Source organism: Seriola lalandi, unplaced genomic scaffold (assembly GCF_002814215.2).
Source record: "Seriola lalandi dorsalis isolate HSWRI2012SDOR001 ecotype SW California unplaced genomic scaffold, Sedor1 jcf7180002054257, whole genome shotgun sequence".
NCBI lineage: Eukaryota > Metazoa > Chordata > Actinopteri > Carangiformes > Carangidae > Seriola > Seriola lalandi.
In genome coordinates, this window is record NW_019524810.1 from 576,470 (window position 1) to 590,459 (window position 13,990).

The following is a 13,990-nucleotide window of genomic DNA, read 5'->3' on the forward strand; positions in this document are numbered from 1 at the left end:
ACGCTCTTTGTAAGTGTGAAAGAGTTAGTCCAGACGTACAGAGGAGGTTTTTTTTTTTTCTTCTGGCACGCTCACACTGGTCAGCAGTGCTGGGTGATTCCTGCTGTGACTGCGGGGCTCAGCTAAACCTAAAGCTCATAATTTAATGTGATCCCCAGTGTGTTTGTGTTTGTGTGTGTGTGTGTGGCTCCAGTTGTATGCGTTGCTCAAAAAATAATGTCACGTCAACAGCACTCACAGTGGCAGATAGTCAGCTCCCTTTTGTTTTCTAATCCAAAAAAAAAACAAAACTCGATCCTTCAGGGAAATTTATTTCCCGTCAGCTTGATATCATATTTAATCATATGTTTATTTTGCTATCCACCTGTTTATTTTCTCTTTCATTCTGAATCTGGAGTATATGCACAATTGATTTTTTTTCTCCCACTACTGAAAAGATCATTCGTGGGTCAGGCATGACAAGAAAGATGGAAATAAGATGCTACTACATGAAATTATCTATTGATTTTTGTGCTGTATTTGTAATAGTTATGTACGAGGGTTACAGTGTCTTGTGGTAAATTCCTCCAGTGAGTTTAAATGCTGTGGGGGTTGCTGAGGCAGAACACTGTTCTAGGTCATATCAGTAGCCAGTAGATTAGACTTGCTAAATTTCAGGGCCGTGGAAATGAAAACAAACAAGCAGAATCTGGTTACAGTGGCTGTTTCCTCACAGCCACTCCCCCCTCCTCCCAAAAATCGTCCCTCCACTAGCCACTTTATGAATGTTTGCGTAGCGAGATGGGCATTAAGTGGGCAAAGCTTCGTTTAGAGGTCAGACTTGCAGATGCGACACTTGAATGCCCTCACACAGACAGGTTCTCTCTGCTCGGGCAGAGTTTGATTAATGCCTGTGAAGTGGATCTTTTTTCTGTGAAGTTTTCAATCTCTTAGTCCATATGCTTTATAGATGGGCATCTGGCATGAAAAGCCCATTTCCTGTTCCCTCCTCACAGCCTTCTGGGACACTGTTTGAATCCTGGGACTCATGACTAAACAGCTTGACTTGTCCTTGCAGGTGGAGCATAACAAAGGAGGAAAATGCAAACACCATGTCCTGTCTGTGACGGTGCCAATTGCATTATGCTATTGATGATTTACGTTATGTGTTTTTTGCTGTGAACTTACATCCGCATCAGGCATCAGGGGCAGTGTGAGAATAATAGGGTATATTTCTCAGAAGCCATATTTATAATGCACAGTCCTTATTGACCATGCCGACACTGTCTACCCGTCATTACACGGTCATATGCCACTTTTATGGCCTGTAATAATCTATTAACAGAAATTTTAAATGACATGTGGCAAACGGCATGTGAAAATGCAGTTAGACCTCCACCTAGTGGCAATTCAATCACACACCCCCACCACACCAAGAATACATGACACATGTTAAATAAAGCCTTTCATGTGTCTTGTGGACCTTTTTTAGGAGGGGAAGAAGAAATTCGATAAGGAGACAGAGAAATACTACTCCACACTTGAGAGACACCTCAACTTGTCATCCAAAAAGAAGGAGGCATATCTGCAGGAGGTAAGTCCAAAACAAATTTCCTCATCCCCAACAGGTTTTTGAATAATGCTCTTTTATGGCTGGCCGAGTGTCTCCTAAAAATAAAGCTATTGTTTGTGCGCCGGTCTTTGCTCATTACCTCTCTAAGCACACACGGTCTCCAGGTGGTGAGGTAAGCATTAACTCTCTGACCACACAGTGCTCTCCCAGCTTGACCCCTGTCTTTGTTACGGCGCTAACCCTGGTTTGTTTGTTCATTCTCAGGCTGACACACAGATTGATAAGGAGAGGCAGCTCTTTTATGATGCGTCCCTTGAGTACGTTTTCAAAATACAAGAAGTGCAAGAAAAGAAGAAATTCGAGTTTGTTGAGCCGGTAAGAGAAGTATCAGTTTTTACATATTTCTGTGCTCAGCTGGCGTTGAACACATATTGAAGATGCAGTAATTGCTTTGCCTTTTTAGTAAAAGATTAGTGTAAGTGACATATAGTCAAAATGACATATTTGTACGTATTACTGACGAAAGTGGCTTTTTAAATGTCTGCTATCTTCTCCTGAGTAAAGACAGGCACAATTATACATCTCTCACAGGTATATATCTGTGTTTCTATATTCCACACATTTGTCATCTTCATCACAAATGGTCTGTAATATGGTCAATCCATTTGGGGAAGCTAGTGAGTAAAATTAAATAAAGTGGCTGTTGTCAAAATGAGACAAAGTGCAAGTGCAAATCAAAGGCTCTATAAAAGCCCCCACCTTACAGATATCTGGAGTCTAACATGTTTAGTAGAGAAGTTACCGGGAAACATTAAGTTCCCAAGGTGTTAAATGTCTGGGAACGTGAGATGGGAGCAAAGTGGTTTGTTTTAAAAGCCCCCACTCCTGTTTATTTACATCCATTGGCAGCTCAGCCAGAACCCAGGCCACAAATGTAAATCTCCAGGCCCAGGTAGTGCAGGGAAAAAAATGACAAGGCTCAGCCTTGCCTGTGATGAATCTGGGCACAGATAAGACGGTTCATCCTTGAACATTTGATATACCAGCCCTCATCCTAGAAATCAAATCAGTGGTTTGTCTGAGGATTTGACTGAAAGCAGCCCTATGTATGCGGGATCCTCTATGCTAGAGATGGGATCTGTTTTTTTCCTCCAGCAATACTGACAGTGCTTTTTACGCAATGGTCAAGGATGTTTTTGTGTTATACAGAAAATAAGATCAATATCTGTCAGCCATAAAAACCACAACTTTCTAAAACTTTCCTTTTTTTCTCCTTCATCTTATGTGCAATATTCATTTAATTGATGTGCATTTTTTTCCTTTGGTAAAATTAATATTAGTTAATTAGTTTTTTTTACTGACAGCGCAATATGTATATTATAAGTAGAGTTTTACTCCAAATGGGTGTTTGACAGCACACAATTAAAGCAAATTACATATTTTTTAGATGACAGCGATATAATTAAATCCATGAAAAACTAAAAAAACAAAAATGTTTTATAGATAAAAAAAATAAATAAATAATTGTTTGATTTGATTTGGTTAGATTTTTTCTTGTGTTCAAGATATTTCATGCTGCAGCATATACCTTTTAGATATGTGCTTTCCTTGCGTGAATAGGTTGTCAAGCTCTATATTGTTTATTAATTCCGTAAATCACTCTTAAATATTGTTCCTCCCCAGCTCCTGTCCTTTCTTCAGGGCTTGTTTACATTCTACCATGAAGGATATGAGCTGGCTCACGAATTTGAGCCGTACAAACAGCAGCTCCAGTTCAACCTACAGAACGTAAGTCTCAACACCTCAGGGTTGCACACACAAAGGCAACCAGCCACGTAATCAGATTCTGCAGCTTATCATACCCTGATATAACAAGCAGGCTTTTCACAAATGGATAGCTGTGTGATTAAATGAGATTCTTTTGCTGCACAGAGGATCGATATTTTCAGAGTTGTGTTGCAGGCAGTTACTGCTGGCCATTTAATGTTACTGTGTCAAAAATAGTCAGGGTTTGAAGTAAAACTGCAGCTGGTGCCGTGTGCCCTCCTTCCATCGCCGTGACCTCACCACTTGTAGCCTGAGGGCCCAAATTTCACTCTGACCCAAAATGTCAGCACCACTGCCCTGACAATTTCTACACCATAGCCCTCTCTCCATGTCTTCAGGTGCAGAGAGCTCTAAAAGGAGCTGGTGAAGGCGAGGCTGTCTCAGCTTCTCTCCACTAGGTGATATGAAACAGCCTCATGCTTTACTTTTTGACACCAAAAGAAAAAAAGAAAAAAGAAAAAAAAGGGAGGATGTCTGGCAGCATTAAAAACTGAGTCTCTGTCCTAATGCGGGATCAGCTCAAGTACTTTTTTCCAATATAAGTGTAATGTGTTTGAATAAGATGCCATGTCTGTATTTCCAAATGGTTTCCCAATGTGTTATTCTTTTTCTCAGGTGTTTTCATACAGCTGCACAAATACGAAGCACTTGTCAGTTGTTTGACACTTTGCCTTCATTCATTGTTGGAGGCAAAATACGTTTTTTTTTTTGTTATTTTGTTTTTTTTTTGGATGAGAAAAAAACAGTACACAACATGTCATCTGTTAATACAATGATAACGCAAACCGACATTTTCCACACAGACACGAAACAACTTTGTGAGCACCAAGCAGGAAGTGGAGAAGCTGATGAAGAGGATAAGGTCTGCAGATCAGGACTATAAACCCCCGGGCCAGTGGACGATGGAAGGCTTCCTGTACGTCCAGGAGAAACGTGAGTCTTTCAAGCTGGGCTCCCCGCCAGCCAGGCCCTCTCACACTCTCCCCCGCGCCTCACTTATAAGTGCATGGTTTTACATCCATCACCATAAACATGTCTTGAGTTCTCCCAGGCCTCTGCAGAACAGATCCTCGGACACAGAGCTCATAATTCATCCTGTTTACAGATTCACTTTGATGTGCTCTCAAACAAGGGGGGGGGTGTGGGATGGGGGTACCACAAATGGTAGATTTTTATCAGCAGCGATAAACAACTTTTGATTTATCATTGTTTAATTGCAAATTGATTTTCAGAAGTCTCTCCAGAAACCTGAGATTCAGAGGAAAATATTTTTGGCTTTCTGTCCTAGGTCCCCTGGGATGCACTTGGACACGTCACTACTGCACGTACGAGAAAGGCAGCAAGACCTTTACCATGAGCAACACTGAGAATAAGTCGGCCGGGAAACAGGTAGCTTTATCTGTTTTAGCTTAGTTCAGCTTAGTTCAGTTTAGTTTAGAGTAGTTGCACACGCAAATGATACAAGCTGAGAAAAGACTGAGCAAGTTTAATCTGTGGGTGAAACAAAAGAAACCCGTTGAGGTTTATAAGAGTGTGTCACCCCAGAGGGAATAAAGAGAGGAAAAAAAAAAAAGTCAAGATGACAGAGCTGCAAATTGGGCACAGAAAACAAAAGACTTGTTAACTCAAGGCGGACAAAAATGGTTCAAAGATAACAAAATCCACAAATAACAAGAAAAGGCAACTCAAGGAATGAAAATAACCCTTGAACAGAGAATGTCAACGGAACGGATTCACTTCATGCACAAGCATTTATGTTTATTAATGAGAGGAAACTTCATGCAGATCAAATAATGAAGTTAGAATTATTTCATACTTTGCGTAGCAGATCAACCAATTGCCACCATCCTACAGGCTTTTGCTTGAACCAGTCAAATGATCATATTACTGTTTTTAGACTTGTATCAGCAGAGTTAGAGATCAAGCCTTAAGAACTACAGTCATATTTCTATTTTCCATCTTGGTTTATATGTATTAATGTAAGGTGTTTTTTTATTTTAGAATGGTCTTGTCCTGAACCAGCCAGAGATGTTCAAACTCAAGTCCTGCATTCGGAGGAAAACAGACTCCATCGACAAGCGTTTCTGCTTTGATATCGAAGTGGTGGAGAGGTCTGTGACTGTCTGAATCTTCTCCGTGTCCCCAAAATGTCTTCTCACTTAACGTGGACTGAAAACATACACAAAACATGATATTTAATGCTATTGCTGCCACCTTTGTTTTCCACTCCTATTTGTTTTTCATCACTAGTTAGGACTAGTTAGGGGTGTATTTGAAAAATCATTCATAAGAATATTACAAATGATTCAGCATCCACACATTAGTATGCTATTATTTATTCCATTTGAACTTGATATAGTGCATAATATCAATAGAATAAACCCACTCCTATATTATGATCATTACCATGGCAATACTCTTGGTCTATCCAATCTATCTATTTTTACGACTAACATAGTTTTGGATTGATGCAGTGCATGTGAGATGTTTTGTTCTCATGCATTTTGTGTTCCATTGAACCCGACTGATTCTGGCACTTAACCCAGATTATCATGGGAATACACAGCGTTTGAACATGCAAGAGCTGTTCAGGTCTGATTAACATCTTCAAAGACTCCAGTGTTTACCAGTGTTACATGTTTTCAGCTCTGTTTGTGTCCTGCATGTTCCTCAAGTCCTCTCTCTACCAAGCTCTTGTTTGTTGTATGTCTGCAACGTCGATATTTACCCCATTTTTGAACCAATTCCGTCTTTTCTCTGTGTTCATGTCAATGTAGAAATGACATCTATCGTGGAACTCTTTTCAGACCACTTCAGTTTTTCTGTAAAGTCCGGTATGTGAACTGACCAGTGCTGCCCTTTCAGTGCAGTTGCATGTGCTGCATGTGTTCTGCTAATCGTATCATTCACTCAATCTCAAATCCAAACCTTCTAATGAAATACTGTTGCCTTCTTACCACTTCACACAATCAGACACCACTTAGTCAATATGGGCTAAAGGATACAGACATATTGTTAAATTATTTGAACTCGTCTGCAATTACTCAAATGATTTGTTGATCTACGACAATCGTTTGATCAGTTTGCCTCTCTTTTAGGGGTGAAATCTTTTTGCTGTATGGGAAGATTCACAACTGATTTCTATGTAATGTTTTACTGGATTGTCCAAAGATCACAACACCTCATTCAAGAAAGCTTGATATGAGCTCATTATTGTGAGGTATACCTCAGAATATAGACTTAGCTCATCACTGGGGCTTATTGTTGCAATGCACCAGCAGGGCTGGCACTGCTCACCCTCGGTGAGTGTTGCTGAGCATGGACAATAACTGCAGTTTATTTGCAGGACAACTCATTTATCATAAACGGTGATGCCCCAAGGTGCTTGTTCCAACCACAAGGACAATGTGGGCCAAGCTCCACTCAGCTTCAAGCTCATCCATTCATCCTCATTATAATAAACATGCTCTAATACCTATAGCCCAGTCAGAAGCAGGCCAATCAACTCAGTAGCTAATTTTTAAAGGGTTTGTTCACCCAAATTACTAAAAAGCTTATTTAGTCATGCGAATAGCTTTAATTTATTTGCCGAGATTCTGAGATCTCCATCTCTGAAACGTCTGCCTTCTCCCCAATGAACAGTATTTCATTTGAGGTGCTGAAAGCAATGAAAAAACATTATTTAGAAAATCAACAGCAGCATGTCTTTCACAAAAGAGTGTCCCCGATACTCTGGATGATCCGCTGGCCTGTCAACAGCTGTCACACAGACTTCAGCGGGAAGTACTTTCAATGAAAGGTGATAAAAGGTTGTTATATGGGATAGAGTAATGGGGTCACTAGTTGTGGAAAGAGATGTTGCTTTTGAATCTTTTAGATGTTTTTAATATTGTGAGCATCATAAATACACAGGTTTTTTTTACACATCCACTGTATTGGGGTGAAGGCCATAGACATTGGGGACAGATATCTGAAAACCTGGCTAAATAAATTCAAAACTGTCTGCATGGCAAAATACCTCTAGAGGTTAGTTTAAAAATGTTTTTGTAATTTGGTTGAAATGACACAATAATTGTAACACATGCAACCTGACATGGCTCCATGCTAGTACTAACTTTCACTACTGGGTGGGGTTACATTTTTCTGTTTGCCGGTGTCATCAGATAATGTTGTATCAACTTGTTAATGCTAACTGAAGCAGTGCTACAAATTAAATGCAGATCATGCTTAGACCAATTTCAAGCTATGAAGCACATAGTTGGGTGAGAGGAGCTGCTGTGCTGTAAAACACAGAGGAGATAAAGGTACATGCATGTTGGGTGCAAAAGAATTAATCACTCTAATGCTAAGCACATGTAGCTTTTAATTGGGTGTGGAATGTGAAGCACCGAGCCAACCAGGGGCACATATTTGATGTCAAGCATTTGCACACATGCTATTTTAGTCACAGTAGTCCTTTTATAGTGGTCTCAGCCAGCGTAAACATGGTCTGTCCAGAGCCCCCAAGGCAATGAGATCAGACTTAGACCAGTTTTTCTCTGAAATCTTTCCAGGCATGGCGTTATGACACTGCAGGCACTGTCAGAGTCCAACAGAAGACTGTGGCTGGAGGCCATGGATGGCAAGGAGCCGGTGAGGGACTCTGCCTGTTTGTCTTTGAAATATTCATTTTTGTGCTGGCTGCTGTTTGGCCAAGGCGTTTTTTCTTTTTTGCTTGTTTGTTTGAAAGGAAAACAGTACCAAAACGGATTTATTTGTCACTGGCACCCTCTTCTGGTGGCTTCAGTTTAGGTTGTCTTAAGAAACCATGACCTCACCCTCCACTTGTGCTAATAATAGAACAGTCCAGGAGCACTGGGGAAAGAAACTGGGTGACATAATTCTCCTCTTTCTGGAATTTTGTTGAGTTTTGAAGCAAATGATTAATAATGACTTTTGTAACCTCTCTCTAGATTTACAACTTGCCAGCCATATTAAGCAAAAAGGAAGAGAGTAAGTGTGTTTTTTTTTTTTTTTTTTTTTTTTAATCTTTCCAAACCTCTATTATCAGTTTAAAATCAGCTTTGTAAGACTTGAGATAAAATCCCCAACACTGACATATCAAATACATACTTTATTACCTATAGCTATGTCTGTTCATTAACACAATTACTTGACATGCACCCACTCAGCTGACATAGCAGCAGCCTTCCAGCACAAGGGTTGTATCTTATTAGTCAGAGCACAAGCACGGGGAGAGCTTATTATTCCTGCATGATGCATGGTTAACCCAGACGGTAACTGACGTGTCAATCCTATTCTCCTGTTGTATTACAGCATTTCTTAATGAGGCGGGATTTAACTTTGTAAGGAAATGCATTGACCTGGTGGAGATGAGAGGTGAGGCCGTTTAAATCTCTCAGCTTTCATCCGTCAAACACCTTGATCACAGTCTGGCTGTGATTATGAATAACAATGGGCTTCATTCACTAATGGACATGGCAACACGTTGCATCGCAAATCTTTGTTCCATGTTCCACTTCTTTCATTTCCATTGTCCTGCAGGTATAACTACAATGGGGCTGTACAGAATTGGAGGGGTCAACTCCAAAGTGCAGAGGCTAATGACCACAGTCTTTTGTAAGTATCCCTGATAACAGCAAAAAACATATATGTTCCCTCTCACAGCTTTGTAGTATAGACACTCCTAATGTGTTAAGGGACTGGAGCCTGTATATAATTAAGGATGGCTAAACATGTAATTTCAGATACCTCACACCCACTACACTCAGAGGTTGATTCAGGGCCCCAAGCCAGCCAAAACATATCCAATAAGTCTTTTATTCCCTATGCCTTACAGGCATTGAACAACACATGACTGCATCAGGATTACGTGCTGTTACTTGTCTTGTTATTGTTATTATTGTATGATTTGCTCTCTGGTATTTATATAACCTGCTGATCTGCTGCTACCTGCTAATTGTATGTTTTTAATGGTGTGGTGTGTTTTGTGGATTGTATGTATTTTTACTGTAGTTCAATCAATCAATGACATTCTCACATGCCATGTAGCAAAACAGTCAGAGAGATAATTCTGCAAATCCTAAATGTCTGAAGAAATCATTTTCTCTTTTCAGAGTTTTTACATCTGTAGTGTAAATGGCTCATTTTTGTACCATCATCTCAGGTTGAATCTAGAGCTTTATTTTCAGCAAGGAAACATGCTGTGACCCTGTAGAGTGAGGAAAGAGGTCCTCCTTGTGGTGTGACAGAGTAACAGCCATCTGTCATTACCTGATTAGATAACCCAAGGTAATCCTGTTTCATGCATTTGAACAGGAAATGTCCGAATGGACTCTAAAACTTGATCTCCATCTCTGTGAGACACCACACATATACCCTCATGTCTATTTCAGATTCTCCTCTTCACTGCCTTTACACAAGAAAGACAGTCAGTATTTTTACTGCTTATTTAAGCTGCCTATCAGGCCATGTCAGTTTGTATTGGTTTTCCTTTGGGCAGTTTACAGCTTAATCCTTGTGGTGATATAAAAAACAAAATGTGTTTCCAATAGCATCCAAGGCATCTGTGGATATGGACCTGGATCCGGAGACGTGGGACAACAAAACTATCACCAGTGGTCTGAAGAATTACCTCAGGTCAGCTCGCCCCGCCAGCTGCGTGTCCTTACCTGCCAGGAATCATCATTACCTCCATAATGTTTCTTTGAAACCTCCCCGGTGTTAGTCATGCATTTAGTGCTGCCACTGACTCACAGAGGAAGGTGGCTGCATTCAAAAGACCCATGTCACTCAGGAAATAAATGGAAACTGTTCTTTTTATTCACCAGGTGTCTCTCTGAGCCTCTAATGACCTTCAAGCTCCACAAAGATTTTATCCTGGCTGTCAGTAAGTTATGAAATGTTAATAACATTGATAATATATTTCACCAGCTTCTCTATTTGCTTTAGTTATTACCCATGAAAGACAGATTCTTAAGTTGGCAGGCCACTAATGAAGCAGGCACATCTGTTTACTTTAGAAAATGTTGTTTTTAATCAAGGATGTCTGTGGGTAAATTGTATTTGTGCCAGAAGACAGCACGTTTGAATTTGAAAATGCTTTGATCAGATTGAATTTGTCAAACATATTGTTCATTTGTATCCAACCTTTTAAAGAGGAACAGACTTTGAACTGAACCACATTTCGAATTTAGTCATTTAAAAGGAGACAGCTTTGTGGGAACTACATCCAGGCACTGACAGTGGGAAAATCAAACAAGCAGAGATTGAACCAATTAAACCGTTTCCATCTCAGACAACGGCAACATGCCATGTGCATCACTTTGCTTGTGTCATGTCAAACTGAGAAATTCAATTGGTTTAATCTGTGCTCATTCGCTTCTCTCTGCACCTCTGGGTATAGTGCCTCATGTTTAATCTGAAAATTTAATGTGTGTGTGTGTGTGTGTGTGTGTGTGTGTGTGTCCCCCATCACAGTTTGAAGTAGAAATGTTCTATTATCCACAGGTTCGATTTGATACAATCTAATGTTAAAGGTCAGATATTACAGTGGCATTGTAGTTAGTTAATATAGAATATTCTGCTCTGTTATCACAGTCACTGTAATACTTATTGGAGGGATCTAAAATATGTCCACTTAAAAAATTCAGCTTGGTATTTCTTGTGTTAGTATATCACCATCCTGATTATTTTACATCCGTTTGTCTTTTCTCAGAGTCAGATGACCAGAACTACAGGGTGTGTGCTGTCCATGCCTTGGTTCATAAGCTGCCCGAGAGGAACAAGCAAATGCTGGAGCTACTAATAAAACACCTTGTCACGTACGTGATTCTGCAGTGCCTCAGTTACAGCCTTGAAAGAAGTGCAGCTCGATGAGAGACAATAAAAATTGCTGTGACTTATTATATTGTCTTCACAGTACGTGGACATCTTAATGCGTTTGTCAGTGCCCCTAAAACTGTCAGTATCTGGTAAAGAATAAAACTGTCACCACATGGTAAAGAGTTTGCATTATATGTGTCAGCAGAGGACAGTGTCTTTCACTAAGCTGTATGTAATGCCCATGTCCTCTGCCTGCAGCGTTTCCACACAAAGCCAGTACAACCTGATGACAGTGTCCAACCTGGGTGTCATCTTTGGGCCCACCCTGATGCGGTCACAAGAGGAGACTGTGGCCGCCATGATGAACATCAAGTTCCAGAACATTGTGGTGGAAATACTTATCGAGAACTTCAACAAGGTAATACACACACACATATATTGCATTACGCCTTGCAGCGGATTTAAGGCAACCAGAGATAGAAAGGGATGCTACCTCAGTGTGAAAATGCTTCGCAAAATTCTCGGGTGTCATGAGACAGATCGTCATTTCCTCCAGCCAAAAAACATCAGTAACAAACTTCAAATACCCAGTTGAAATACAGCCTGTATTGGAAATACACTGATTGTTGTTTAGTGTAGGGAGTAATCAGTGTTTTTGCCTGGACTTCCAGATCTTCCACCAACCTCCGGACCCCAATGTGCCCCTGCCGCAACCCCAGAGCCGACCTGGCTCTCGCAGGAGCAGGGCCATCTGTCTGTCCACGGGGCCCAGAAAGCCCCGCAGCATCTACACCCCAACGCTGTGCCTGGCAGATGCAGAAAGTGAGTACCAAAGCAGTGATTACCACAGGAGGCCATCGCACCATAATTTGCCAAAATCTGTCAGTGGCCTTTAATATTTCTCTGCAATCTGCATAATTTCTGAAGGATTCACACCATGCTAGCTTAAATCAAAAGCCGAATTAATATTCTCTCTTCAGAAAAAAGGAATTTTCATTTAAGCCATAAAAGAACCGCAATCACTTCCTCACTCAGCAGATTTTAATGGGGGCTTTGCATGCCTCTACTCTGGTCCCTGCATAGGTGACACTTTCAGCAGCAGTCCAAGCAGCACCCCCATGGGCAGCATGGAGTCTCTGTCCTCGCACTCCTCTGAGCAAAATACCTCCTCCAAAACAGCCTCCTCGGCTCAGGTCAAGGAGAAGTCGCTCCTGGACCTCCGCAGAACGCCATCGCAGCTCTCAAATGGCCCCAGGAGCACGGTGTGTGTGAGCAGCCCCGAGTCAAGCTCCAGGGAGGATGCAGGTCGTACAGATGGAGAGTCAGAGGATGCTCTCAGCTTGTCCTCAGTCAGTACAGCACCCAGGCTGTCTCCTGCACCCAAAAAAGCCCCACACATCCGCACTGACCTCAGACCAGCACTGCTGAATCGTTCCGCTGCTCCCTCCCTGAAATCACTGCATATATCTGAAGGTAGGATAATCATCAAGTAATCAGTCGGCGGTCCCTGTCATTAGTTCATTGATTTTGTTGCCTTCACAGTGGAGAATGAAGTGGAAAGTAGCATCATGAAAGTGTAATTTCCAGGACCGTATTCATAAACTTAATAGTTTTATTCTCATAACTTATTCCTTCAAGACTTATTGCTTTCACAAACTGACAGGACCCCCTTCGTTTAAGCATAATTTAACAGCAGTATTAAAATATTATTTACATGGCTCATTTCCTGAGTTACTTGGTGCAGTTTGGGGGGGGGGGGTGAAACTTAAGTATCTGTATGTCATTTATTAGTAGTAATTATACGTATCTCTTCTTGAAGGCCACAGGAGCTGCTCTGGATCTATCAAAAGTCTGTCAACACTGGAGCCCAAAGAGAGTTTGAAGCCGACTGAGCACCCAGACCTGCCACCAAAACAAGTGATCCGCCGCAGGATGGACACCTCCGCCAGCAATGGCTACCAAAGACCTGGCTCAGTGTAATGATTTACAAAAGGCTAATCACTTTGCTCATTATGAATTATTGCTTCTAATACTAATGATGATATCAATTGCAGTGTGACACCATCTACGAAATCTTATGACTTATTATTCATTATTACTCATCTAAAACCCAGTGGCAAAACAATTAGTGGAATAATCAATCAGCCAACTGGCAGAAAATTCACAACAATTCCGATTATTGATGAATAGTAGTTATCCATCAAGCAAAAATACCAAAGAATTACTGGTTTCAATTATAAATCTAATACATTTGGGTTTTGGGCTGAGAAAACAAGTGATTTAAAGCTGTTGCCTTGGCTCATGGAAAATGTAATGACCATTTATCCACTAGTGTGTGTGTGTGTGTGTGTGTGTGTGTGTGTGTGTGTGTGTGTGTGTGTGTGTGTGTGTGTGTGTGCTTGCGTGCGTGTTTGTGTGCGTGCGTGTTTGTGTGTGTGTGCGTGCGAGTGTGTGTGTGTGTCTCTTCCTCCCTCTCTCTGTCTCTCCCCTCTGAGTCGTCAGCCTCCTCCTTCGTCTGTTTATGAGCACTGAGCATTGAGAGGTCTCTCAGATCACATAAGTATGTGTTAGGAGATTTATGTCTTTTCCTCTGTGGTGGGAGAGCCGGCTTTAATTACACTCTGCTCTGGGGTTGATGTGACCCAGCAGCAGTCTGCGCTTGTTCTCTTGGGACAAATAGATTGTTTGACTTGTCATGTCTGAAAGCCGGTCACATGGTATCTCAAGCAGTGTCCTTGTATAGCACCCACCCAGCTCGCCCAAGGCTGTGCTGTCCCCCTTGACTCT

At 41.2% G+C, this 13,990-nt stretch overlaps 1 protein-coding gene across 5 annotated transcripts in view; it reads left to right on the forward strand.

The window, feature by feature from the left end:
• The window catches only part of LOC111654066 (rho GTPase-activating protein 42), a 58,251-nt gene that overhangs the window by 40,837 nt on the left and 3,424 nt on the right, over window positions 1-13,990 (forward strand). The window contains exons 5-22 of one of the 5 annotated variants that reach the window (XM_023404926.2): window positions 1,472-1,573; window positions 1,817-1,927; window positions 3,236-3,340; window positions 4,183-4,312; window positions 4,668-4,768; window positions 5,381-5,490; window positions 6,157-6,213; window positions 7,933-8,011; window positions 8,332-8,371; window positions 8,696-8,758; window positions 8,924-8,998; window positions 9,934-10,018; window positions 10,210-10,268; window positions 11,097-11,202; window positions 11,462-11,621; window positions 11,875-12,025; window positions 12,275-12,676; window positions 13,023-13,179. In XM_023404926.2, the coding sequence (XP_023260694.1) occupies window positions 1,472-1,573; window positions 1,817-1,927; window positions 3,236-3,340; window positions 4,183-4,312; window positions 4,668-4,768; window positions 5,381-5,490; window positions 6,157-6,213; window positions 7,933-8,011; window positions 8,332-8,371; window positions 8,696-8,758; window positions 8,924-8,998; window positions 9,934-10,018; window positions 10,210-10,268; window positions 11,097-11,202; window positions 11,462-11,621; window positions 11,875-12,025; window positions 12,275-12,676; window positions 13,023-13,179 (2,093 nt within the window). Of the gene's footprint in view, window positions 1-1,471; window positions 1,574-1,816; window positions 1,928-3,235; window positions 3,341-4,182; window positions 4,313-4,667; window positions 4,769-5,380; window positions 5,491-6,156; window positions 6,214-7,932; window positions 8,012-8,331; window positions 8,372-8,695; window positions 8,759-8,923; window positions 8,999-9,933; window positions 10,019-10,209; window positions 10,269-11,096; window positions 11,203-11,461; window positions 11,622-11,874; window positions 12,026-12,274; window positions 12,677-13,022; window positions 13,184-13,990 lie in introns of those variants that run through there. The other 4 variants (XM_023404927.2, XM_023404928.2, XM_023404929.2 and 1 more) reach the window with 4 other exon arrangements.